Below are 27,874 nucleotides of genomic sequence, written 5' to 3'. Positions count from 1 at the left end.
ATGGGGCACTGAATTGGATGATCAATCATGATCATACTGAATTGCAAAGCAGACTAAAACGGCTGATTGGCTACTCTTGTAGTTAATTTCTATGTTTCTAAAGCCTTCTCTGCATGCTTCTTTCACATCATGTAGCATCTGTTTCTTTTGCCAATACATTGAAATCTGTGTTCTCTGGTTACTTACCTTGCTGGCACTGGAATTTGTTTCTCATTCTCAAATGAAAACAATTCATGATTTTTGACATCTTTTATCAAATGTCTGTTTGTTCTGCTATAAGGAGAACTACCAAAGTTTCTCCAGTCCCTTCAAATAATCAAAATATTTAATTCCATGTCCCATTCTAATAAACCTCTTATGTATCCTCTCCAAGGTCTTTCCTGAACTGATACACAGAATTAGCCATAGTACCCAAATGCAGCCTAACCAATTTTTATAAAGATTTAGTGTAACTTTGATTTGATCTATTATTGTAACATGTACCAAGGTACAGTGCAAAGTGTTGTCTTACATGCTTTACAGGCAGATCGTACTGTATAAGTACATCAGGAAACAGAGTACAGGATACAATGTTACACTGCCAAGAAGGTGCAGAGAGAGATCAATATTAATGTTAAAAAGTCTGATAACAGTGGGGAAGAAGCTGTTCTTGAATCTGTTTGTATGTGTGCGCAAACTTTTATATCTTCTCCCTGATGGAAAAGAGTAGAAGTGAGTATAACCAGGTTGCGAGGAGTCTATGATTATGTTGGTTGCTTTCCAGAAGCAGCAGGAAGTTTAGATGAAGTCAATGGATGGGAGGCAGCTGTGTTCACAACTCTCTAGTTTCTTGCGGTCTTGGGAAGAACAGTTGCCAATCTACGCTGCAAGTTATCCAGATATTATGCTTTCCATAGTGCATTAAAAAATCCCAATAAAACCAACTTCCTTGGTTCTATACTCAGTTACAACGCCCTGGTTAGTTTGCTGTAAATAGTGCCCTGCTGTTTCCAGAGTCATGCTAAATGTTAAAGTTTGTTTTTTAAGGTATGCACAATACAACAAGTCACTTGACTTTCTCCCCTACACAAACAAACCCAAACATACAATGCACAGACAAACAAATAGGGAAAATATATTATTGGTGAAGATGGAGAAAAACTAGAAAATCAGTTCAGTAGTCTTTGCTTCCTTATTGCGATGTCAAGATGATCCAATTTCGGTTAATCAGGCCCTTGGTTTTTAGTTTTTTTTTCTAGAGGTGCCACTGGTTTGTAAGTACAGAACAATTGGGAAAAATTCTCCAGTTTATCAATTCAAATTCACAAACTGCTGCAGGAAAGATAACCGGTTGTCTTAAACTCTGACTTGAGACTTTTACTGCAGCTTCTGCTGGGAGAACAACAGTACACCTCAGTCTCGCGCGCTCTCACGCACTCTCTCACACTCTCACGCTCTCTCTCTCTCTCTCCAGTTCCAATCAGCTCAATTAGCTGAAAACCAATCAGTTTCACTTGGAAACAGCACCTCAGCTCTCGGTCATCTGCACATTGCAGGAATCCATAAAGAAACCGAGTTCACAGTAGATATCAAATTTCTTGCTATGAAATTATGCAGCTAACCTGGTAACTCCCAATTTTCAAAAATAGCTCTTTCTTCTTGCAGTCCACAATTTTTAAAGACACATACTCCTTACGTTATACCTCCATTTATAAAGTCAAGGAGCTCATATCCCCTCTTCACTTGTCCTGCCATATCAAGGTCACTGTGTTCTTGCAATCGCTTTACAATTGTGACATTTTGTTTATGGAAAAGCCGATTGCTGCAAATGCTGGAAATTTGGAATAAAAGCAGAAAATACTATAAAAATTCAAGATGTCTATAATAATTGCTAAAAGGAGTCATGAAGTCAGTTTTTTACCTTCCACTCATCCAGACTAAGATGCATGTAACAAACTTTTTAAAAAAAAAAAAAAACAAATTTATACAGTATAAGAAAACAATGTTGATTGGTTAGGTCATCAGCGTGGAGAAATCAATGATGCAAGTATGTTACTCCTGATGAGTACAAAACAAAAATCTTCAACCTTGTGTCGTCTTTTATCATTGTTCGTAAATACAGAACTTAAGCAATGTTTTACAAGCCTGTAATCGCTGGATGAAGACAAATAGTATTGGAAATAGTTCAAGATGTGTCAAGAAGGAATATAAAAATGGTGAAAGTGAATGCTGGGTGTTTTAAGGAGAAAGAAGTTTGCTGATGAGATGCTTGAAAAAAATGTTGGCGTTGTAGACTGAACTGTGATTGGGGAAAATACAAACAGTGTTGGGGTGTAAGAGAATGGGAAACTAAGACCACAAGGAGTCTCAACTAGATAAAGAACCTACGTTTGTGGAAAAACAGATTTTTAGTTTGCATCTAGTTGACCTTGTTCCTGTGATATGTCACTCTTATCTGAGCTAACAGTCGTTTGTACACTCTTCCAGATATCAGAAAACACAATCTGGTTAACAACTGATTGAAATACCAAGGGAATGCTGTGCTCTTAGAACTACTATTAAAATTAAATCTTAAATCAAATTCCTATCTACTTTGATGTTCAGTAAAGATCCTAGGATAATAGAGGAGTTCTCGTAGTATCCTGGAGTAGCAAGATATGCCTAGGAAAAGGGTGTCAATTTTGAAAAAAGTGGACTTGAGTTGCCATGATGTAGGGCATTGTATGTCTAACATAACAGACGTGCATCACATGAAATTTTGGTTTGGACCTCCCTTCAACTTATGTGAATAGGTTATTAGCCTATGAGAAGGTTGTCCAGATAGCTTTTCTCAGTACACTATGCTAGTGGGAGAGGCACTTGAGAGAATATTTATTTAACCTCTCAATGCACCATGTCAACAGTAGCCCAAAAGTTGTGCTCGGAGGAACAAAGCTAACATAGGTAACATTAATTTCTGTTGAATGCGGAGCAGCTGGACTGTTGGAGGCTCTTGAATTTCCTAAGCCCACTACCAACTAGCAGTATTAGGACAGCTGATTGACGTTCACAGGTAGATTATGGAGGTGAGACTGAAAATCCAAATATTACCTTGTGTTGAGCCAATTTTTCAGGTTTTCAGCACGATAACTTTTCCCCCCTCAAGTGTTTCTATATACTTTACCCTCTTGATAATATAATGCAGTGTAGATTTGTGCTTTTATCATTCAGTGACCAGGGCTAAAAAAACTAAAGCAGGCACAAGTTGTGATTGTGTAGTTTGTTGGGGGAATTCTGAATACTATTCGATGAAAGTTGAAGGATAACGACCAGAAATGTACGTACATCCAAAAATTGAGTATCAGAGATCTAACATGGGATCAGAAGAAGGCCATTCACCCCTTGAGCCTACTCTAGTCTCAACTAGATCAAGACTGATCATCTACCTCAATGCCTGTTTCCAACCTGAGCTGTAGTATTTGTTAGTATAGAAATCTATTGATCTCTAGCTTGTATGTACTCTGTGACTGACTGACTGAGCATCCATTGCACTGTTGGGTAGGGAATAAGATTTGCTATCCTCTGACTGAAGAAATGCACTCAGTCCTAAATGGCCTACCCTTTATTCCGTGTCCCCTGTTTTGACAAACACCCACACATACACCAACTACCAAGGCATCCATCCTTCCTGCATCTGTCCTGTTGAGCTCTATAATAATCACGTTGTGGGGCGGCACGATGGCTCAGTAGTTAGGACTGTTTCCTACACAGTGCCAGGGACCTGAGTTCGATTCCAGCCTCGGTTGACTGTGTGGAGTTTGCGCGTTCTCCCCGTGTCTGCCCGAGTTTCTGCTGGGTGCTCAGGTTTCCTCCCACAGTCCAAAGATGTACCAATTAGGTGCATTGTCCATGCTAAATTATGCACGGTATTCGGAAATGTGTTGCGTGCGTTACCCATGGAAAATGCAGTGTTACAAGAATAGGGTAGGGGTTTGGGCCTTGGTGGGTTGGTGTGGACTTGTTGGTTTGAATGGCCTGTTTCCATGCAGTGGGGATTCTATTAGCTTCAGTGAAATACACTCTCATTCTTCTTCAAAACAAGCTCGGTCTCCTCAGTTTCTCTTGGTAGGACAGTCCTGCTTTCTCAGGAATCAGTCTGGTGAACCATTATTGCACTCCTGAGACAACTGTATGCTTCCTTGGTTAAGGAGATTAAAACTGTGCACAGTCCTCCATATGCAGGGTGACAAAGGTTCTGTATATTTTCAGCTCTATTTCCACTTGTATTCCAGTCTGCTTCTAATAAAGACCAACGTAACACTTCCTTTCTTAATTGCTTGCTGTAGCTGCATGTCAGCTTTTGACTTATGAATAAGAACATAAGAACTAGGAGCAGGAGCAGGCCGTCTGGCCCTTCGAGCCTGCTCCACCATTCAATAAGATCATGGCTGATCCTTTCGCGAACTCGGATCCACTTACCCGCGTTCTCACCGTATCCCTTAATTCCTTTATTGTTCAAAAAAAATCTACCTTTTTTTAAAAGCATTTACTGAAGTAGCGTCAACTACTTCACTGGGCAAGGAATTCCACAGATTAACAACCCTCTGGGTGAAGAAATTCCTTCAGTTCAGTCCAAAATTTGCTCCCTCTAATCTTGAGGCTATGCCCTCTTGTCCTAGCTTTACCTGCCAGTGGAAACATCTTCTCTACTTCTATCTTATCTATTCCCTTCATAATTTTATATGTTTCTATAAGATCCCCCCTCAATCTTCTGAATTCCAATGAATATAATCCCAATCTACTCAGTCTCTCCTCATAAACCAACGCCCTCAACTCCGGAATCAACCTAGTGAACCTCCTTTGCACCCCCTCCAGTGCCAGTACATCCTTTCTCAAGGAAGGAGACCAAAACTGTACACAGTACTCCAGGCGTGGCCTCACCAGCACCTTGTACAGCTGCAACATAACCTCTCTGCTTTTAATTTCAATCCCTTTAGCAATGAAGGACAAAATTCCATTTGCCTTCCTAATTACTTGTTGTACCTGCAGACCTACCTTCTGTGATTTATGCACAAGGACACCCAGGTCCCTCTGCATAGCAGCATGCTGCAACTTTGATTGAGTGGATAAATGATGGAGGTGAAAGATAATGTGGATAAATGAGAGGTTAGCCACTTTGGTACCAAAATCAGAAAGACAGATTATCATCTGGTAAATGTATTAGGAAAGGGGCAGGTGCAGTGAGACCTGGGTGTCCTAGCATACCCATTGCTGAAAGTAAGCATGCGGATGTAGCGGCAGTGAAGAAGGCAAATGGTTTGTTGGCCTATATAGGAGAGGATTTGAGTACAGGAGCAGAGATGACTTGCTGCAGTTGTGCAGGGTCTTGGTGAGACCACACCTGGAGTAAGTATTGCATGCAGCTTTGGTTTCCTTTGAGTATCTAAGGAAGGAAGCTCGGGTTGCAGAAGGAATGTAACAAAGGTTTGCCATTCTGATTCTAGGAATGGCAGCACTGCCTTACGAAGAGAGACTTAATCAATTAGGACTATATTCACTAAAGTTTAGAGGAAGTGGTTTGGGGCAGTGGGGTAGGGGGTTTGGGGAATCGAATCTTACAGACACTTGTAAAATTCTAATAGGACTAAACAGCGTAAACACAGGGAAGTAATTCCTGATGAGTGGGGAGTGTACAACCAGGGGTCACAGTCTAAGGATACAAGGATAAGGCATTTCTGACTGAGATGAGGAGGAATTTCTTTACCCAGTGAGTGGTGACAAATGGAATTCTCTGCCATGGAAAGCAGTTGAGGCCAGAGAGTTGTGATTTCAAGAAGGAATTCGATATAGTTCTAAGGCTGAAAGGATCGTAGAGTATCGGGAGTAAGTGGGAACAGAGCACTGATTTGGATCAAAAACTGAAATTGCTGAAGAAACTCAGCAGGAGTGCAGAGTTTGTAGCTGTATTTAAAACACTTAATCTCTGCATATAGTCATTTATTTTTCCCTTTTGTGACTAAGTTTCCAAGTCCTGCAGTTCAAGGAAAACAGCTGTTGAAATCTGAAGCATGCAGTCTTAAGATATATATTTCTCTGCCTTTAGAAGACGCTACTCCTCTAACCCCCGGAGTCCTGCACCACACATTGATTAAACTGACAGAAGACATATATTTGTGGCAGGCTTGGGCCTTGCTTCATATTAAGAATTTAACCCTCCCCTCTGCTACCCATTCTGTTGGATTAAAATCTCCATCAAAGGGTAGCTGAAGATATCATTATGCATTTCCATTGCTTTTCAAACCTTTCCCTGCATCTACATTGTATGAGTGCGAGTCTGAAATGCAGTTTTGGATAAATCAGTTTCTGTTTGCTAAACACTTAAAAGCAAAGCCACCCTCTACATTCCATCAACTCCATCTTTAAAAATCCTCCCACCTGCCCCTCAAATTGCTTCACCGCTGAGATCATATTCAAATCCTTGCTAAGCTTCTGTCATATATTTTCTTCAAGAAAAAGAGTACTTATGTTCACCTCCCTAATTATGTAGTCTGTTCCCCTAACTGTCCCGAACAGTTACTGAAATCCTTATTCATGTTTTTGCCATATCCAATTTGATGTGGACGTGCTGGTGTTGGACTGGGATGAACATTGCTGTATGGCAAATGTTCCCTCCCAGTCGGGGAATGCTTCAACTGTCAAGGACATTGAGCCTTTGATCTTCAGGTAAGCGACCTCCAAGGTGGCCTTCGAGATGCACAACAATGCAGAATCGCCGAGCAGGAACTGATGGCCAAGTTCCGTACCCATAAAAACAGCCTCAACTATGATCTTGGGTTCATGTCGTGCTACGTGTAACCCCATCATATTGTTCTGTATTTGTAAAATCTTCCTTACTGTCCTGTTTTAACACCATCACCTTGATAACTTATGATCTCTCTACCTTAATTAGTTTGTACAGTTTTGGATTACTTGTTACCTTGGTTAGACTCTCGGCATGCGACTCATAATTATCATGTTAATCCTGCCATTCGGTTGGTCTCAAGCGCCACCATATTTTTAATTATTTGTAATTGTCTCTCTGCCTCAATTATTTGGATTAAAAGACAGCTGACACTTTACTCTCACTCTCTGACACTTTTGATCACCTGCAGAGACTTGTTATTCGACACTCCACTCACCCTATTTGTGTGATCTTTTGATCACTTTGCCTTTTGATCTCACTGCCTATAAATTCTGTGCCTGTTTGCCCTTCTTCACTTCACCTGATGAAGGGGGCGAGGCTCCGAAAGCTTGTGATTTCAAATAAACCTGTTAGACTATAACCTCGTGTTGTGCGACTTCTGACCATATCCAGTTTCGTTATTGTAATACTTCTCTGGCTTGCCATTCTCCACCTTCCATAAATTTCACTTCTTCAAAATTTTACTACTTGTATCCATTCCAACAGCATTTCCACTTGACTGGCACCTTTTTTTTCCCTTACTGAATTGCATTGGTCCTTAGTATTTAAATGTATGCCATTTAACAAGTTGATCCTGGTGCTTTAATTCCTCCATCAGTTCAAAGTAACAGTCTTCACTGCTATGAGCCTCCCCTTCAACAAAATTCTGTTATCAACATGACTGGATTTTTGTATACCAACATGTCTCTTTGCAGCCCTTTTTGATGCTATAGATTTGGTCTCCTTAGCAGTTCTTCCTTGAGCTTATCTGTATCTTCACATCCCTCACCAATTTAGGGCATAGCTTCAAACCTACTTCCTTGATTAATCCTTTGATTTCTCCTCTTAACTTTTCTTTGTCTTGATGCCATTTTTTCTTTCTTTTTTTTCTATGAAGTGTCTTGGGATAGTTTTCTTTATTAAAGGTACTATGAAATTCAAATTCTTGATTCATCTTGTTAGTTTTGAGGCGGCAAGAAAGCATGTGACATTATTCATTTTGCATCTGTTTTTACATGCTGCAAAATTTTAGTTTGCGTTTTATTTTATACCTAGTGACAATTTAAATACAGGTAGTTCCTCTATAATGTGTATTTCGTTAACATGATTGATGAATAGCGGATACTGTATAATGGGAACATTCTGCTGTACAGGTTTAGTGACTTCCCTATAAAGCGATTTTCCATTGCGATTTTGGATAACACGAGGTCACACGAGCGCAACAATTATATTATAGGCGAACTACCTGTATCTTGTTTTAACACATTGTTTGTTTATTTTGTGCATGTTCTTGCAGATCAGATCTTCGTTTGCAGCTGATAGTGGAAGACAAGAAAATGTATGCTCCCTGTGAAGCTATCACATTTGGTCATGTTAGCACAAGTACTGAAATACTATTTCATCGCAAGTGCCAGCTTTCTAGTGATGATGACCAGCATACCCTAATGATCAATATAGTTGCAATGCATGACATGCTGGCATCTGACAATCGTGATGAAAATAATAATGCTTACGTTCTCCATTTGTGGCCTAGTGCAATACTTCAAAACCTTTTGCCTTGTGCAGTCAGTGTTTCCTTAACAGAGGTAAGTTTGCCTGTGCATTTTGTATGTTAACTGTGTTAGGATTAAATTTGTTTTTCTCGGTATTTCTTTCTCCATGTGCAATAAGGTGCTATCATCAGAAGCAGGGACCCTGAGACACTATTGGTGGTAAGAGTTTTAACACTCCAACTCTGCTATTTTCTAACAATATTTTCGGCTGTGTTTTTTCAGCTTGCTTTAAGTATTCCTTATTAATAGTATGGGTAGTTAATGTTCTCAACAAAAGACTTTTTGTTTTCCCATAGCACTCAGTTTCAGAATAGAACTACAGTATTGAGCAAATGTTTCTTTTAGGAACTTTTCAGTGTTAATCAATCAATCAAGTAAAAAGAATTGCTGTCAGTGAAAACGAACAACTACAACACTTTTCTTGGTGTTGAATTAAAAATCCTTCAGTTGTAGTTGTCACTGTAGCCTCAGAACCATAAGGCCACTCTCTCATTAAAGAAAGACAATGGATGGTGAATTTAACCTGAGGGTCGCCACGCCTCAGGTGAGGCCTGAGGTCAAGAAGGTGGAACCTTCATGGTAACCTCATCCGTTATGAAAATTTAACCCATGTCATTGGCATCACTGCATTGCAAATCATTCAACTGAATTAACTGACTCCATAAATTTCTTTCTTATGTATCTACTGATCACCATTTATCACAATAAAGTTTCTTTGCTTACTACAGCACTTTGACTCAAAGTGAAACACTCAAAATCTGAGTGCTTGCAATATGTTGTTCAGTGTTGGCAACGGTACCAAACTAAAACACCCGTCTTTGCTCGGTTTGTTTAGACAAATAAATGTCTGAAAGCTAATAACTTGACACAGTAGTAAAAGCAAGGTTGAGTGGCCATCCTTGCTGCGTTTAGTGGTGTTCATGTCCCTCTATAGGTAATCAGTTCCTGTCTCCCCGTTTAATATTAAGTAATTTTACAACCATGCAACCCATATAATTCTGTCTTATAAAATCTTACAAAGCGGTATTTGGATCCCAATAGTAATGTCAGAGGCTGTGTCTCTTCTCAATCAACTCTTTTAATTTCATTGTTGAGGTGTGTAATTTTAAAGAGCCTGGGCACAAGACACACAAATTTACACTGTCTGATTTGAGATTTGCACTAACCAGCAAATGAGCTAACTTGAATTTTAAATAGTATATTTAACTTCAGAACAGTTTGCATCTGAAAAGTACTCTATGTTGCAAACATTCTTAAAGGGGAAATGCGTAAGGGATCAGAAGACAGAGTAAGGGTTGAGATAGTGAGAGGCAAGGCAACGATTGGCAGAAAGTCATTGATAGTGAAGATGTGGCTCTTTGCAAGGGTTGGGGAGGTGCAAGAGAGAGGACAAGGATGTGTCAATGATGGCTGTTAGCCACCCATATGTTTAATGTAAGGCTGGTCAGGGCACCGACCACTGTACAGGACTGAGAGATGCTTCATTTGTATGGGCAAAAAAAATCAATGTTCTTCCATCTTAATGATGTTTTCATTTTTGGAATATATTAAAATATATTTATACTAAAATATATTTAAAGAATGAAGTGCCTTATACTAAAGGTCACTAATCTTAATTTCTTAGCATTTGTTCTGTAATTCTGTAAGTTAAATGAGGTTCTGGCATGAATGACATTCAGCAACTTAGGATTTAAAATGTTACTCATTCTACATAGATTCTTTTTTAATTTTTATTTTAGAAAAGGCTTACTTCAGAATATTGAAAGAAAACTAACATCTCAGGTATTAAGAGTTCTAAAATCTGCTAATCATTCTGGCTTATGAAGTGCATAACCGTCAGTTTATTTTTCTCATGACATGACACACCACTTGAGTTATACAATGGGTTTTGTTATTCACCATATTTATAATATTACTTCTTAGCTTCATAAGTTAATACGTTGAACTATTTTTGCGTGTTTGGTAAAACTGCCTACTTCATTTCACAGTTGTGCAGCAAAGTTTTTTTTTAAAGGAGTGGAGTGGAATGGAAGAAAAGGCGGGAAAAATGCAATTGAAATTGTAAAAATATAGGAAAGCAAAATGATTTTCGGCCATAATCTGTCTTGTATCACCATTTATGCAAAACACTTCTTAGCAGTAAAACATGACCTCTCCTGATGAAATAATTTTCCATTTGTCCAAGAACTTGTCTTTTTCAAATGTTTAATTGTGTTCACATACAGCAATTTTATTTATTTATTGAGTATAGCTATCAAACAAATACTTAGTATACTCAACAATGGGGTTGTAGCATCATTCCAAAAGTTTGAGAATTCCTCCTTGCAGTAATAAGGCTACATGGTGATTTCTTCCGTTGTTTGTTAGAACATAAATAAATGCACAAATAAAGAACGTGTTGAAAAATAAGTACAGTAATCATAGTTTTATGTTTAAAAATAATTCTTTTTGCAGGAAAATAAGAGTCGGAGGTTGACTCTAGATGAAGGACATTCTGCACAGCTTCATGATGCTGTACTGGACCAATCCAAACTGACACTGACTATTATTGACTATTTGGAACATAATTGGGCAGGAGAATACTCGATCAAAAGCAATCAGACAGATATTGAATTAATCAAATTTAAATCATATATTGATGGTGAAGAAACTGAAATAGACATTGCAGTCCTTGCAACATACAATGTTGGACATGTGTTGTTATCGTTGTATAGTCCCTATTGGATGATAAATAAAACTGGGCGAATGCTTCAATACAAAGCTGATGATGTTCATCGTAAGCATCCTTTGGACTACAAAAAGCCACTGCTTTTTTCTTTTGGATCCAAATGCTTTTTTGAAAAGAATAAGGTAAATTGTTTGTCTTTCTTGTTATATTTTACTATTGTATACTGCTCATTTGTTTTCAAGTATTAAAATAATATTACAACATTATTCAAAGGATGCCATTAGGAGGAATTTCAACCTAAAAAAGTGCATGGGTTTGGGCACAAGGCTTTCTTATAATCTAAAATTATTTCAATTATATAATATTTAATTGTACAGGAGAATTATACTTTTATTCAGTTAATAATAAGTTTTACCAAGTGAAGCAGCCATGCATGCATTTCCTCTTTCCAGTAAGCCATTAAGCAGCAAACTGAGACAGAAATATAAGAACTAGGGAAGGATTCTAAGACATTTTTATGTATGAAATTTTTATTTCTCTCCAATTAAGTGCTAAGCTTTACATTTATATCAGTGCTAGAAGTGAAAACGGGATTTGATAGTACTCCTGTTGTTAGAACCCTCACTGATGTTTAATTATTTTAATATTATTCTTGTATCAGTTTTGATTTAAAGCAGTAGACTGAGAGCTGAAGATGGCCTTGGACTGTGGCCTGGGAACACTGTCTTTATGCCAATCTGGGAACAAAAACTTGCTGTTTTGATCTTTGTCATTTAAAAATCAAAACTTTGCAGTGTGCTTCATATAAATTTTCTTCATTCGTTTGGATTTGATTTGGGTTGGTCAACTGACACAAAAATAGCAAGATTTCTCGGAGTTCGATTATTTTATGAAACATGAAATTAATTAGTACCAAGGTTTTTTTTCTTATGGTTGCATTAGTTGCATTTATAAAGTGTAATATGATGTACCTTTTGAGTGAAATTACCAAATTGTAATGTAGAAGAACATTGTAGAACTGAACATAAATAATTTCAACAAAATATTGAGCTACATTGACCTGAATACTGTAAAAGTATGTTGCTTTCATATTATTTGAAAAATATAGGTTCAGCTTAGGATAACTGACAGCCAGTTGTCAGATTCATTTTCTCTGGACACAGTGGGCAGTTACGGCTCTGTAAAATGCAAAGGACCAAAAAAGGAGTATCAGGTAGGTGTTTTTAAATTATATTTCACCCACATATGGTTTTAGTATATTAAAGTAATGAACAGAATCATAGAATAGTTACAGCACAGAAAAGGAGGCCTTCTGTGCTCTTGTTTCCATGCCAGTGCTCTGAGAGAAAATCCATTAATTCCAAATGAGGGAGTGGGGTGACACAAATTGGGCCTCCTATCAGCTGCTGTCTGACACAACTAATTTAGCATAATGGCTGGCTCTAGAAAGACTAACAAGTTAATCTTTACCTCTTAATACACACTGACCAAAAGCCCATGTGCCTTAGTTCAAAATATAAATTCTAAAATGGTTGATGATAATATCTATAGATTGTACGCCTTCTATCACAAAATGAATGCAATGCATGCAAATTTGGAAAATTATTTGGATATGCTGCTTTGTTACTGGAGGCATTATGTTCACCAATTGACAGCTAACTTGTTCCATTGTCTGTCATCTCTTTTTATTCTTGATTTGTTTTTGAAAATACCACACCCATTTAGTGCTAAAAATAATCTGGAGAATCTGCTGATATAGAAGTCTGAGGGGAGAGGGAACCCACAGAAAATGAGCATGCTGTTTGCTCATGTGGAATTCATTACAAAATCACAAAATAACATAGCTGCAGTGCTTGAAAAAAAACTTAGCTATGTCAGGAGTTGCATGTGACCTATACAAGGAAGAGGTGTGCACCAAGGGCTGGCAGCATAAGAATCATTGTCTGTATAAGCATGAGGATTTGGGACATTATGCCCAATACTTTGATAATTTGTAACTGCACTAGAGCCTTTTGTCAGTTTGAAATAGATGTCAAAGGATTTTGGTGGTTTATAACTTTTGCCATTTACCAAAGAGAATTCTGTGAGCCTTCACAGATGGAAAATTGAAACACAACTGAAATTCGTGTAAGGATGCAAACTTGTTAGTAATCAATTTAACTAGTTTAAGTTTAATGTTTTTCCTGTATAATCATGAACAAATTAAAGTGTAATTAAATGATTTTCCTCTAGGTTGGTGTGAAAATAGACAACAGCAGCTTTAATCTCACAAGAATTGTTACCTTTACACCATTTCACATGCTAATCAATCAAACGAAACACAAGATTGAAGTTGTTGAAGAATGTGAATCAAAATGGTTGAGCATTGATTCTAATCAGGTAATTGAACATCCTTCTAATCAATTTAGTGAATATTTAAAAGAAATGTATAGTTAATTTGAAAAGCTGAATATTGCAAGATGTAGGAACTGAGAAAATGAGTAATCTAGATAACTTGGGAGACAAACAATAGACGTGGGATGCAATGCCCTTTTTTTCCCCCCATTTTGCTCTTTCATTGGAGGAGACTGCTGCTGGTAAGGTCCAGTCCTAATTGCCCTTAGGCAGATTTCAGAGGGGATTTAAAAGTCAACCATATTGCTGTGCATCTGAAGTCACGTGTACTCCAGACCAAGTAAGTTTAATAGAGTACTTCCCTTAAAGCACATTAGTGAACTAGATGTATTTTACAACAATCGGTGATAGCTGACACGGTCATCATTAATGATACTGGCTTTATATTCCAGATTCTATTAATTGAATTTCAGTTCCACCAGCCAACTTGCAGTGATATGTAATGGTGATATAGTGGTAAGCATAGTGGCCTTCAAAGCAGTTGACCTGGACTTGATTCCTGACCATCGCAAGTTGCCCCATTTTGGAGTGGCATGGTGGTTCGGTGGTTAGCATTGCTGCCTCACAGAGACAGGAACCCAGGTTTGATTGCCTGTCAATGTGGAGTTTGCGCACTCTTCCTGTGTTTGCTTGGGTTTCCTCCCACAGTTCAAAGATGTGCATTGGCCATGCTAATTTGCCTGAAGTGTTCAGGGATGTGCAGGCTAGGTGGATTAGCCATGGGAAATGCAGGGTTACAGTGATGGGGTGGGGGTGGGGGTTGGGGTAGGGATAGGTCTGGGTGGGTGCTCTTCGAAGGGTCAGTGGACTTGATGGCTGAATGGCCTGCTTCCACACTGTAGGGATTCTGGGATTCTATGAACTTGGTGGGATTTTGAACCTATATTCCCAGGACATTGTCCTAGTCCATTCACCTAGTCCATTGACAATACCATTACACTACCATCTCTGAACCCTAATATTGCATGTTTCTATCATTTACATTAGGCCTTAAACAGCTTTAGTCGTTTTAAAAAGAAGTGCAGATCGTAATTGTGGTGGATTCAGCTGCGTGGCTTAACTAAGATGGAATAAAGGAGTTTCTTCATTTTCTTTTGACGTACTCAAAACTGGACTTCGCAGTAAATGTTCTTACCTAATCTTGGTGATTTCCACAGCCTTGTGAAATAAGAGGTTGCTCTGAAATTATTTGTTAGACTAACCTTAACACATCTGTTCATTCAAACCTGTGATTTTTCTGTTAGGCAGAAATCTTGAACTTTCTTTACATCTGCTTACTTTACAGTTTTCACTTTGTCTACAAATAGAATTTGAGCGGCTTGAATTGTTTACAGTTTTATTTCTTCGCCATTGAGTAGCCTGCAAGATTAGTCAAATTATCCAATAGAAGGAAGTCCCATTGTTATCAGTCTAGATGAAATGCATAATTTAAGTTTGTATTTTACCATTAAATGTGTCATAGATTTTTTATTTATTTATGGAATAGTTTGATCTGTTTTAACCAGTGCAGCCCATTCTGGCCTGCCAGAGATTCTGAGAGATTAGCAGTTCGAATTGAAGGATGCAGTGCAGGGCCACAAAAAGTTTACTTCAACAAACAAGAAAATTGCCTTTTACTGCGTCTGGACAATAAGGTATGAATGTTTTAGAAATGTTACGAGATAAGAAACGTGATTGTACAAGAGCACCAAAGTGTCTAGCTGGCTGCATGTATGTTATTCATTTTAAAAAGGTCCAAGTAATTAAGTTTTCTTTCTTGAACCGCTGACTAACATTTAGGTTGAATTTCTATGGATCACTCCGTCAATTGCAGGATGCATCTGGTTTTTAACGGTTTCTTTGGTGTATTGTTGATGAGTGTCTGTTTGTCCTCTTTCGTTTGTCCCCTCTTGTTTTTTCTGATAGCATGTGTGATTTTGTTTGAAGTTTTCTTTTGCTGCTTTTATTATTCTGTTCCCTCCATTTGCATAGTTAGAGGTCAGATGGAGAGGAAGCAGTGAAAACCATGTGAAGGATTCATGCTATAGTCATCCATAATCGTATCATGCTTTCACCCATTCTCTCCATCTTGTTGTAGAGCTTCAACTACTGCTGTGCATGCATTCATTTTTCATCATCCACACCATTCCATTACAATCCTAAAAGACATCCAGTTATTTTGTCCTTCCTCCTGGTCATTAATTAATTAATTATCTTCTTCACATGAACTTGACCTTCGCTTTCCCTTATCATCTTGAATTTCCTACCTTTTGCCAATTTTTGTTGCACAACACTCACTTTCTATTCTGCTGTCAGTTTCCTTAGCTTTTCTTCCTTGTTGGAATGTGGAAACAAGAATCACTTAGTTACTGAATTATACCTGCCTCTCAACCCTTTATAGTGTGGCCCAGTAAACATCTGTTGGTCAAGTATCAAAGATTTTGATTGATCTGATGCAGTCAGTATTTTCATAGAGCATCCAAGTTTCCATTTGTTGTTTGTGAAAAGTCGCTTCTGATTTCACTCCTGAGTCACTAGCCCTAATTATAAGATGTAGTCCTCTACTTTTCAATTAATCCACTGGAAGAAATAGTTTTTCTATTTTTGTGCCAGCAAATCACTTTGTCATTTTTACGCAAAATTTAAAAACTGAATATTGTCAATGTTGGAAATAGTTAGCAAGTTAGGCATCGGTTGTGAATGGAGAAATAGTTAACATTTTTAACAATAAAAACTGTGCAGGAGAAACCCAGCAGTCTAGCAGCATCAGTGGACAGTGTTAACATTTCGAGTCTTAGTGACCCTTCCAGTTAACATTTTTGTTGAATTCATCAGAACTGGGTAAGGTTAGAGGTAATAATGGTTTTTCATCAAAGGATAGAAAGGACAAAAACAAAGCAAGGCCTTTTATTGGGTGGAGGATGTAATGACAGGAGAATTATTCTTACAGGTGTCATGGGGGTGGTGATAGGGCAACAAATATTTTGAGAGAATGGCACATTTGTGGTTAACGAAGGAAGTTAAGACCGTATCAAACTGTAAGAAAAAGCAGATAAGATAAATGGTGGGCCAAAAAGATTGGGCAGAATATAAATAATAATTTTATAGCGGCCACTGCACAAGCGATTGAACAAGATCTCCGGAGACTGGGAGCTGTTGGGTCTGCTTGTCCACTCTGCTCTTGCTCTCACTCTCTCACACACGCAGCCAGCATGTGGAAAGTGTACGAGAATTGGACGTCCTTGGGTCTTAACAGAAGTGGCTCGTCAGATAGTTGAGGCTTTAATTTTTAACTTTGCATAACTCCATATTTTTTGCTAAGGTTCCATTAGATTGGCAAATAGTAAATGTAACTCCTTTATAAAAAAACAGGAAGATAAATCTTAAGGAACAGGAAGCCAGTTAACAGCATCTGTTGTCGGAAGCTTTTATTAAAATTAGTACGGCAGGGCACTTGAACAAACTCAAGATAATCAATCAACTTGATTTTGTGAAAGGGAAATCCATGTTTATCTACAGCACTGTTTCTTCCTCAAAGAATTCTGATAAATTGGTTACGGGGCATCCTGTGACGCTTTGTTTTTTTTTCTTTATTCATTCACGGGATGAGGGCGTGGCTGATCAGGCAGCATTTATTACCCATCCCTAATTGCCCAGAGGGCAGTTAAGAGTCAACCACCTTGCTGTGGGTCTGGAGTCACATGTAAGCCAGACCAGGTAAGGATGGCAGTTTCCTTCCCTTAAGGATATTAGTGAACCAGATGGGTTTTTCCAACAATCGACAATGGATTGCCATTGTTAGACTGTTACTTCCAGATTTTTATTGAATTCAAATTCCACCATCTGCAGTGGCGGGATTCGAGCCCGGGTCTCTGGATTAACAGTCCAGCGATAATACCAGTAGGCCATCATCTCCCCTTTAGATTATCAGAAGATTAATTTAGATTATCAGAAGGTATTTGAAATGGTGCCATGTCAAACTTTAGTGTGGAAAATAAAAGCTAATTGTATGGTAGGTAACATATTGGCATAGATAAAGATTAACTCGCTAACAGGAAACAAAAGAAATAAGTGACAAAAACAAAGTTACTGGAAAAGCTCAGCAGGTCTGGCAGCATCTGTGAAGGAAAAAACAGAGTTAACGTTTCGGGTCTGGTGACCCTTCCTCAGAACTGATAGTGGTTGGGAAAATGTTGTTTATGTGCAGAAAATAGGGAGGTGGGTCGGGTAGGGAGTAAACAATAAGATAGAGCCCAAAGAGAGAGAGAGACAGTTGGACAGACAAAGGAGTTGCTAACAATCATGTTGGGAGGGTGAATAGTTGTTATTGGGGACTGTTAGTGACCAACAACAGGAGGTGTGTAATGGCAGGCTATGTGGTAACAAGACCTGGTGTGTGGGGTAGGGGGCTGGGACATGGGAGAGTTTAGGCCCTAAAATTATTGAACTCAGCATTGAGTCCAGAAGGCAGGAGGGTCCCCAAGTGGAAAATGAGGTGTTGTTCCTCCAGCTTGCATTGGGCTTCGCTGGAACACTGCAGCAAGCCAAAGACTGAGATGTTGGCCAGGGAGCAGGATGCTGCGTTGAAGTGGCAGGCAACAGGTAGTTCAGGGTCTTTTTTGTGAGCAGAACGTAGATGTTGTGCAAAGCGGTCACCAAGTCTACGCTTCGTTTCCCCACTGTGGAGGAGACCACATTGTGAGCAGCGAATGCAGTAGACTAGATTCTGGGAAGTGCAGATGAAGTGTTGCTTCACCTGGAAGGTGCGTTTGGGCCCTTGGATACTGGAGACGGAGAAGAAGAAATAAGTGAGTGTTTTCAATGTTGTAAGACATAACAAGTGATGCATCACAGAGCAATTCTGGGGTCCCAACTTTTTACAATTTTATATAAATGATTTGGATGAAAGGACTGAATTTTTGGCTGTCAAATTGAGTGATGACACCAAGGTAGGTACGAAAGTAAATTGTGAAGAGAACATTAGGAGTCATAAAAGAGTATAGATACAATAAGTAAGACCATAAGACATAGGAGCAGAATTAGGTAATTTGGCCATCAAATCACTAAACCCGTTAGTATTCCTCTGTGGACTCCTTGTGTCATCTTCATTATTTGGGTTCCCACCAATTTGTGTCATCCGTAAGCTTGTTGGTAATACATTCACTCCCATCATCTGTGTCATTTAGTATGTATTAGAAATAATTATGGCCCCTTTGAGTGCTTAGGCAAAGATCCAGTGGTTGGAGTATATTGTGGAAAAATTTGTGGAATTATCCAGTTTAACTGGAAGAATAAAAAAGAAGCATGTTACCTAAATGATGAGAGATTGCAGAGCTGTGAAGTGCACACAGACCTGGGTGCCCTCATGCATGGGTCGCAGAAAGTTAATATGCAGATATTGCAAGTATTTAGGCAAGCTAATAGTGTGTTATTGTTTGTTGTGAGTGAAATTGAACAAAAAAGTTGGCGTGTTACACCTCAATTGTGTAGGATATTGGTGAGACTACTTCAGTGTTGGTACAGTATTGTTTTCCTTTTATTTAAGGATGTAAATGTGTTGGAAGCAGTTCAGAGAAAGTTTTGAGATGAATACCTAGATTGGACAGGTTGGCTTGGAGAATGGTTGGATAAGCTTGACTTGTATCTTCTAGAGTTTAGAGGAGTAAAAGGAGATTAAATTGAAATGTAAGAACTGGAGAAGTCCAGACAGGGTGCATGTGAAAAGGACGTGTTCTTCTTGTGTGAGAATCTAGAACTAGGGGATATACTTTAAAAATAAGCGAATGCCCATTTAAGATTGAAACGAGGAAGATTGTGTTTTCTCTCTGAGAGTCATGAATGTTTGGAACTCTCTCTGACAGAGAGCAATAGAGATAGGGTCACTGAATACTTTTCAGGCAGAGATAGGTAAATTCTTGACTAATAAGGGAGTCAAAAGTTAGTGGGACTAGACAGGAATGAGAGTTTCAAGCCACAATCAGATTGACCATGATCTTATTAAACAGTGGAGCCAATTGCTTTTGTGTCTCTATATTGGAAAAGAAACAAAAAAAATTTCCTAGGTCAGCTATGATGCTGCCTGAAACCAAAATTAAAAGAAAAAAATGAAATATGAAAAGAATATGAAACAAAATGGGGAAATACGGTTTACAGTCTGAAATTATTGAACTAGCATTTAGTCTAGAAGTTTGTTAACTGCCTAATCAAGTGAAGAGATGCTGTTCGTCTCAGTTGTGATAAACTTCATTTGAACATTGCAGTAGGCCAAGGACAGAGATATCAGTGTGAGAGCAAGGTGGAGTTTAAATTAACAGGCAACTGGAAGCTTGGAGTCATGCTTGCAGGTTTTCCATGAATCAGTCATCCAAGCTGCATTTGATCTCCCTGCCCTAGAGAATTCCACATTCGTTAATAGTAAATGCAATATACTGAATTGACAGAAGTAACTGTTGATGTGGAACTTGGCACCTTTTGGAAATGATGTGATGGAGACAATGTACTTTCTTTACTCGCCTACTGACTCCCAAAGTTACTTCACATTTTCTCACCCTACATCCTGTAAGGAGATCATTACATTGTCTCAGTTCATCCTTCTTGATTACATCTGTTCTGATTATGCAAATTTTCAAACAAATGCTTTTTCAAATTAATAAATTATATTCCGTGTTTACAATGTGGTTTCCTCTACACTGGGAAAGGCCAAATGTGACTGCTTTGCAGAATACCTTCAGTCAGTTCCATAATCATATTGGTTTGTTATTTGATTTCATATTGATGTTTCTGTCCTTGGCCTACTGCACGGTTTCTGTGAAGTGCAGTGTCAGCATGAAATACAAATCTTATTTTCAATTAGGGACTCTACAGTCTATGTGAGGTTGTTGACTTGCTCCCCAAGCTGGCTTGTTTTCGTTCAGACATTTTGTCACGTGCAGAACCAACGTGGTTTACAAAAAACCATGTAACAACTGCCACAAATCATTACATTGGACAAACCAGAAGGAAACTAGTCATCAGAATACACGAACATTGGTTAGCAGCAAAACGACACGACGAACTTTGCTTAAGATCGGTACACTCTGAGAATGAAAGTCATCAGTTTAAGTGGGACAGTGTAACCTTAGTAGCCCAAGCCCAATATAGACATGCATGGGAATTCCTAGAGACCTGATTCTCAACCCATAATGCAATCAACAAACATATAGTATTGGACCCCATATACAAACCCATACAGGCAAACCCGGAAATGACACTACTCACCATAACGGACCGGAAATATAAATTCCAAGTGGAATAGAACAACATTACTTCATTGGAGGCGTCACTGATGATGTTACCTAGCATGGTGACAAAACATCTGAACAAAAACAAGCCAGCTTGATGAGCAAGTCAGCAACCTCCCCCATGATCCAAGCTGCAAATCCTTGCTAAAATCTGAAACTCTACAGTTTTCCAGACTGAACATTGATTTTAGCAATTTCCGATCATTTTGTCCCATTGTTTCCTTTTCACAGAATCATTGAATTGTGTGGTGCAGAAGAAGGCTATTTAATCCTTCATGTTTGCACTAGCTACCTGGGCATAGTGCCAAACCCAAGTTTTGTCCCTATAATCCTGCACGTTGTTTACACTTCAGTAATCATCCAATGCCCTTTTTAAATGCCTCAATTGGACCTGTCTGTGTACTTCCGAGCAATGCATTCCGAACCCAGGCTATTTGCACTGAGATTTTTTTCTCATCCTATTTGCTGCTTTTTGCAAAACTGTTTAAACATGTACCCGTTGATTCACGATCCTTTTCTTTGCTTGTTTCATTTTATCTTTTATTTTTGCTTGCACTCATCAGTACACCTAATTAAAGCACATTTTATGTTTCCTTGCTTCTTGTATTGCTCCATTACCATTCCTTTGGGTCTTGTAAGAATTACTCTTCTTTAATTCAATTTCTTTGGGCTACCACCATGTCATAGGTCTTCATTTTTCCTTTTCCAATTCATTCCTTGTGCATAACTTGTTACATTTGTAACTTGTACCAATTGTGATGCAAAGTCAGTGATTGTGGATGTTAACTGTTTCTCTCTCTAGATATTTACCTTTCTGTGAATATTTCCAGATTTTCTCTGTCATTTTGAAAGTAGATCACCTATCTACTTTCATCAGATTTTAAATTCAAAGATATCCAAGCTGAATTTATAGAACCTACCTAGTATTATGTACCAGTATCATTTTGGTGAATCTAAGGTGCACCCTATCCGATATCCTATGCAGTCCTCAAAACTGAACTCGTACTCCACATGGGATCTGATCTTCAGAAGAAATCATACTGGCAGTGAAATGTTAACTCTATTTTTCTCACTACGGATGCTGCCAGGCCAGCTGAGTTTCTCCAACACGTCTACTTTTATATCTGAAATTTGAGGTGTGATGCCCTTCAAATATTGAGTCTCCGGTCTCATTCCAGTGTTCAAAACTTGAAGGACCCAATAGTTGAGGAAATTCCAAATTTGGCTGCAATGGCCCTCACATAATAGATGTATGTGTTGGAATCAAGAGAGGCACCCTGAGTCAGGAATCGAAAGATGAACATGCACAGGTTTGGATATTGACAGAGAAATTCCAGATCAGGGATTGGCATGAGAAGGTAGGAGCACTGCAAAGGGGCTAATGGGGCATTAGTAGAGCCAGCCAGTGTTAGGTGATTTGGGATGTAGAGATGAGGCTTGAGATTATGAAGAGATCAGTTGTAGGACCAGAAATTGATCTACTCACTTTATTGATGAGCAACCTCGAGAATTGAGGGGAAAAGGACAAAAGAACTGTGAATGCTGAAAATCAGAGCTGATGACGTTCTGAAGAAGTGTCACTGGACCCAAAATGTTAACTCTGATTCCTGTCCACAGATGCTGCCAGCCCTGCTGGATTTTTCCAGCAATTTCTGTTTGGTTTTGTAACCCCTAGAGATGGTTTTCTTGAGTTCAGTTCTGATGGACTTCAGGACAAACCAATGAAACCTCAACTAGGTATAGTTGCTCACGCAAAGTGCTCAAGAATGGCTTCAGGTGTAATTAAAGGACATAATTTGTCTGCTCTAAATCATTATAGTGACTGCTGTAATTTTAGATGGAAATTGTATTTCTGTCCTGCATGTCATATTGGAGTGTTGGGGGTTTGTGCAGCATTTGAAAAGCAGATGCTAGATGGACTATGTCTAAGCCATTGGTTCCTTCTGATGGTTTCCCACTGTGAATTTATTACTTCTGCTGCAGTAGAAATGTTAAGATCATTCTCATTTTTAATCAACTGCTGACCCTTTGATCTAAAGGATTTGATACTCTATTTCAAAATATAGTGTGTCTAGACAGCAGAAACTTGGTTTTCAATTGCATATTGTGAATTTCAATGAATTTAAAATAAACTACAACATGATTCTCGTCCTGATTGAAACTTCCTTTACATGTTACAGTTTGGAGGCATCATAGTAGAAGTACACTTGGCAGAACATTCGTTGGTGGTGACTTTTAAGGACTATCATGAAGGGGCTGCTCCATTCCTCATTATTAATGACACAAATGCAAGCAGGATTGAATATCATCAGAGGTACTTTACGTGTATCACAAGAATTTTTTGAGCTGCTTCCATTAAACTTTATTGATCATTTTATTTAAGAATTCTATAAGCATAGGAGTGAACTGGGCTTATTTCCAGTTCCCAGATCAGACAACAGCGAACATATGCTTTAATCAACAAAAAAAAAACTCCCTGGAATACATTTTAGCAATAGGCTATCTACATCCATTCATAGGATGTGATTTTTAAAAGTCAGATAAGCATGTAATCCATAGACTGTAATTTACTGATGGTAGCAATCTTTGCCAATAGATATGTGTTCTAATGTTTTGCTATATTTGCATACTACAATGTATTTCAAGGTTATTAAGCATTATTTGCATCTTTGACAATTATTAAAAGTGACCTCTGTCAATGGACCAACTCATATGTCAGAATACACAAATTTATCACAATGGCAATCCATTGATGCTTTAAAGTGACTGCATTTTAAAAATACTTAAGATTCAAGTTATAATGTCGTTATGGCAGTGAATAAAGCAGTGCTGGTGCTGAAAAGCATAATCAAGCTAATTTCATGACGCCTAGCTCATTACCCCTCCCACTGCATTCTTTGTCCTAAGGTCATAATGGTCTCCACATCCATTTCCCTGTTCGCATCAAATTTGAAATTATTACCACTGACTGCATAAGAGATCTTCCACACATCCTCCTGTATTTTTGCACGACACTTTAAATTTGTAACCCCAACTAATGAGCTGTGAGAAGAGATTTTCTTTGTCAGCCTTATCGGCATATTTGTGTGTACCTCTTTCAGATCTTCCCTAAATCACTTCTGCTTGAAGGAGATAAGAAGCCACTAGGTTAGGTTAAAGAAGTTGGTTAAGTTCCACATCATACCATAAGAAATTTGCCACTTTCCAATATGACCATCATGTGTCTGTTGTTTCTACAGCCACTTGTTTCAAAGTGGTGGACTGTACATCTTCAGGTTGATGGAAATTTTTCTACTTTAAATCCCAGGCAGTACTCTCATGAATTTAATCTGAATACTCTCAAGGACCCTTGCATCCATTCCAAAGTATAGGCTTCAGATCTGGATGTAGATTTCAAGTGAACTTTGAGGTTCACGATAGCCTTAATCTTTTTGTACTGAATCCCTTTATTTGGGCAGCCCAAGATCCAATACACATGGTTCCCTATAGTCTCAAAATGACCTGCCGCCTTTAATAATCTGTGTATATGAATCTGAGTAACCTCTGTTCCAGCAATTGTTTAGAATTGTGCCATGAAGTATATATTGCCTCTCCTTGTCCCTTTTGCCAAAATGTATCTTCTCAAATATAACTGTATTAAATTCCACCTGCCACTTAGCTGCCCATTCTGCTCGTCTCTATCCTGCTGCCGTCAAATTATATCATCCTTACTGTTTGCTGCATTTTCAAGTTTGTTGTTACTATCAAATTTGGAAAGTTTATGCTTGTGTATTCCAATGTAATGCCATTTATGTAAATTAACAATGTAGTAATCCTGTCACTGACATCTGGGGGGCGCTACTGTCACCATCCTTCAGTAGGATAAACAGCCACAACTCTCTGCTTTTTATTCTCCAGCTAATTCTTATCCATGCTGACACTGACCTCTTATTCCATGAGCCTGTATTTACGAACCAGTTAATTATGTGGTACTTCTTAAAAACACATGTTAAACATCCAAATAAATAACATCCATTGCATTCCCTTCAACAACCTTCTCAGTTACTTCTTTAAAGAGCTCAAAATTCGATCAGACAAACACTTTCTGATTTTTATAAATCAATGTTGTCCCTCCTTAGTTAAGTGAAACCTAACCATAAAATTTGACATTATTTTATTAAAGCCTTGACCACCAATAAGGTTAAACAACCAACCTGTATTTGCTATGAATGTCCTCAAATTCTCTCTGACATAGGATGCCATGTTTGCCACTTTGCAATCATTTGGCATCTCCGCCCTATCTAAGGAAGTTTGAAGAGTTTTGGTAGACTCTTTGCTATCTCCAGCATACTTTCCTTAGCAACTAGTGATGCAATCTATCTGGAGCAGGTGGCTAATCCATTCTAAGCATAACCAGCCTTTCCCGTGCATCCCGTCTATCAATTGTCTTCCCATCCATTACATTGCTTCTAGCAATATTTTGTCAGCATTGAGTTTGTCAGTAAACACCAGTAAAAAGAACACATCAAGTATTTCAACCTTGCTTTGCATTGGTCAGAGTAAAGCGCCTTCTTCATTCCTCGTAGAGTCATCTGTTTCTATACGCTTCTTGTTGACTTGCTGGTAAAAGATTTTTGGGTTCTCTTTTTATGTTGACTGCCATTCTGTTCTTTCTTAGCCAGTCTTGCTTTCCTTTTCACTTCCCTACTCAGCCCATTGTATTTGGCCTGATTTTCATTTGAAGAATTCACTGGATGTGTGTCAGATACTGTCTTTTTTTCTGTTTCTTATTCTGTGTCTTCCTCTTCATTCAGGAGAGCTCTGGCTTTGGCTCCTCTGCCTCCTTACTTGTTGGAATATATCTAACTGAACATGAAACACCACCTCAAAGAAAGCCCGTTATTCTTTTACCATGTCTCCAGTCCGTTTGGTTTCATTTCATTTTGGCTAGATACCCTCTTGTTTTGTTTGTTGTTTTTCCGATTTAGAAGCTCTACTTTAGATCATTCAGGTTCTTCTTCATCACTACTCATTTACCCATAAAGTTGAGTGAGATCTAGACAATTATCATAGGCCCTTTATGTTTGGCTAATCAGCTGCACTTGCCCTTCAAATTTACGATGATAATCTATATGAAATGCTGGAGGAGCTTTCAACATCTCTAGATTTTTATATACAATGACATCTGTGTGCAAAAATAAGTAAAATGAAGGCCAAGGATTTGAAGAGGTGTAATTTGTGATATAACCCACATCCCTCCTAGGAGCAATTTAACTAGACCCAATATAAGTGGGAGGAAGTTCCACTCATAATTTGGGAAGGAGTTTTGATATCTTTGGTCAGTATTTCAGGGGCGATGGCATAAGGGGGAGGAAATTTCAGCAGGGAGTCAGATTTTCAGTTGTTTTAGGTGTGGAGTATGTAGGACTGCAGTCAGGAGTACTAGGGGAGGTTGAAGGTTTCCTTGAACTTGGGGCAGCTCTCCTGAACCATAAGAGTGCTGAAAGAGACAAGACTTTGGGTATTTGAGAGAGTCAGCCTCTTCAGCTGACCAAGAATCTCACAGCTTGAATTTCTTTCACATTTTTCATCACCTTGGGATGTTATTATCCCCCTTGGGGAGGTGATGGCATAGTGTTATTATCACTGGACTTTTAATCCAGAGACCCAGATAATGTTCTGGGGACCCATGTTCGAATCCCACCATGGCAGATGGTGGAATTTGAATTCAATAAATATCTGGAATTAAGAATCTAATGATGACCATAAATCCCTTGTCGATTGTCGAGAAAAACCTACCTGGTTCACTAATGTCCTTTAGGGAAGGAAACTGTCACCCTTCCTTGGCTTGACATACATGTGACTCCAGACCCACAGCATTGTGGTTGACACCTAACTGCCCACTGGGCAATTAGGAATGGGCAATAAATGCTGCCTGGCCAGCGATGCATTCATTCCGTGATAGAATAAAGAAAAAACAATTAGGCCCTGTAATTTGCAGAAACCTTGCTAATATCTACAACAGTCAACTTCAAGTTTTCACAGGTTGGAGTTGCCCAATTCATATATTTTCAACCCTAATCCTCTTCTGTGCATTGAGGAGCATACATTAAAATTGAGGCCTGTAAATGTGTGAAGGGAGATTGCCCCTGTAAAGTGTCTTATCAGATGTTAAATGAGTGGTCCCCTCCAAGTGGCAAGTAATTTGCTTGCAGAATTAGTTATTCCATTTATTCTTGTTTTACTGAATTGGAATAAAAGTCCAGATTTCATCTTCTAATAATTTTACTTTTAAAATGTGCGCTGTCACTTAATGGGCAACGTTTCAAAATATCAAATAATATTTTTGGTCAATAGTAAATATGATCTTCAAGAACTTAGAACACTGAAGTGCAATTTAGGATTTGTATTAAAACTGAAATATGGTCCTATGATTTGTTACCAGCAGTTCAACTGGAAAGGGACATCAACTAGAGCCAGGTAAAGCAACCTATTATACCTGGGAAGATCCGACAGTGTCAAGAACGCTTAGCTGGAACTGTTCATGTCAAGATGCAGCAGGAGAGCTGAGTACAATAGAGGTAATTGTGTAGAGATTTTTGTGATGCTTTCACCTTCTTTCTCTCCCCATTTGCTTTTGACTTCATGGTGTTAAATTCCTACCTTGTATTTCTGTTCAATTCTCTGGTATTAAAATCTGACAATGTTTCTGCAAAATCTTTCTACTAGCATATTTGGTTGTTCTTGATTTTATTTCATTTGCTTTCAAACCTTGGCCGACAATCCATTAAATTAATGCCCTGCATGTAAATATTAAGCAAAGTTTTATATTCTATTTATCAGAAAGTATTAAAGAACAATATTTGTTACTGTATTACTTTGGTTTAGTTCTATTATTGTGCGTCTCACATTTAGAGTTTTTTTTTCTGACCATACTCATGGTCTGGTGTATTAGTTGTATCACATGACCATGAATGAGTAGAGGAGATCACCTTATTTTCGGCAAGGTGATGATACAAACTCCAATCCTAAGCATTATAGACCAGTTTTTCAAGCACTCTACCAAAGTAGGTGGTAACAAGGTGCAGGGCTGGATGAACACAGCAGGCCAAGCAGCATCATA

At 38.5% G+C, this 27,874-nt stretch overlaps 1 protein-coding gene across 1 annotated transcript in view; it reads left to right on the top strand.

Annotated features, from left to right (window-relative positions):
* Nucleotides 1-27,874, top strand: part of vps13a (vacuolar protein sorting 13 homolog A) — a 330,557-nt gene that overhangs the window by 197,571 nt on the left and 105,112 nt on the right. Inside the window, exons 34-40 of the mRNA XM_048593475.1 lie at nucleotides 8,190-8,484; nucleotides 10,906-11,301; nucleotides 12,228-12,332; nucleotides 13,352-13,498; nucleotides 15,019-15,147; nucleotides 22,953-23,086; nucleotides 27,197-27,332. Of these exons, the coding sequence (XP_048449432.1) occupies nucleotides 8,190-8,484; nucleotides 10,906-11,301; nucleotides 12,228-12,332; nucleotides 13,352-13,498; nucleotides 15,019-15,147; nucleotides 22,953-23,086; nucleotides 27,197-27,332 (1,342 nt within the window). The remainder of the gene's footprint in view (nucleotides 1-8,189; nucleotides 8,485-10,905; nucleotides 11,302-12,227; nucleotides 12,333-13,351; nucleotides 13,499-15,018; nucleotides 15,148-22,952; nucleotides 23,087-27,196; nucleotides 27,333-27,874) is intronic.

Source organism: Rhincodon typus, chromosome 3 (genome assembly GCF_021869965.1).
Source record: "Rhincodon typus isolate 14 chromosome 3, sRhiTyp1.1, whole genome shotgun sequence".
NCBI lineage: Eukaryota > Metazoa > Chordata > Chondrichthyes > Orectolobiformes > Rhincodontidae > Rhincodon > Rhincodon typus.
This window is presented reverse-complemented; position numbering and strand designations above follow the sequence as displayed.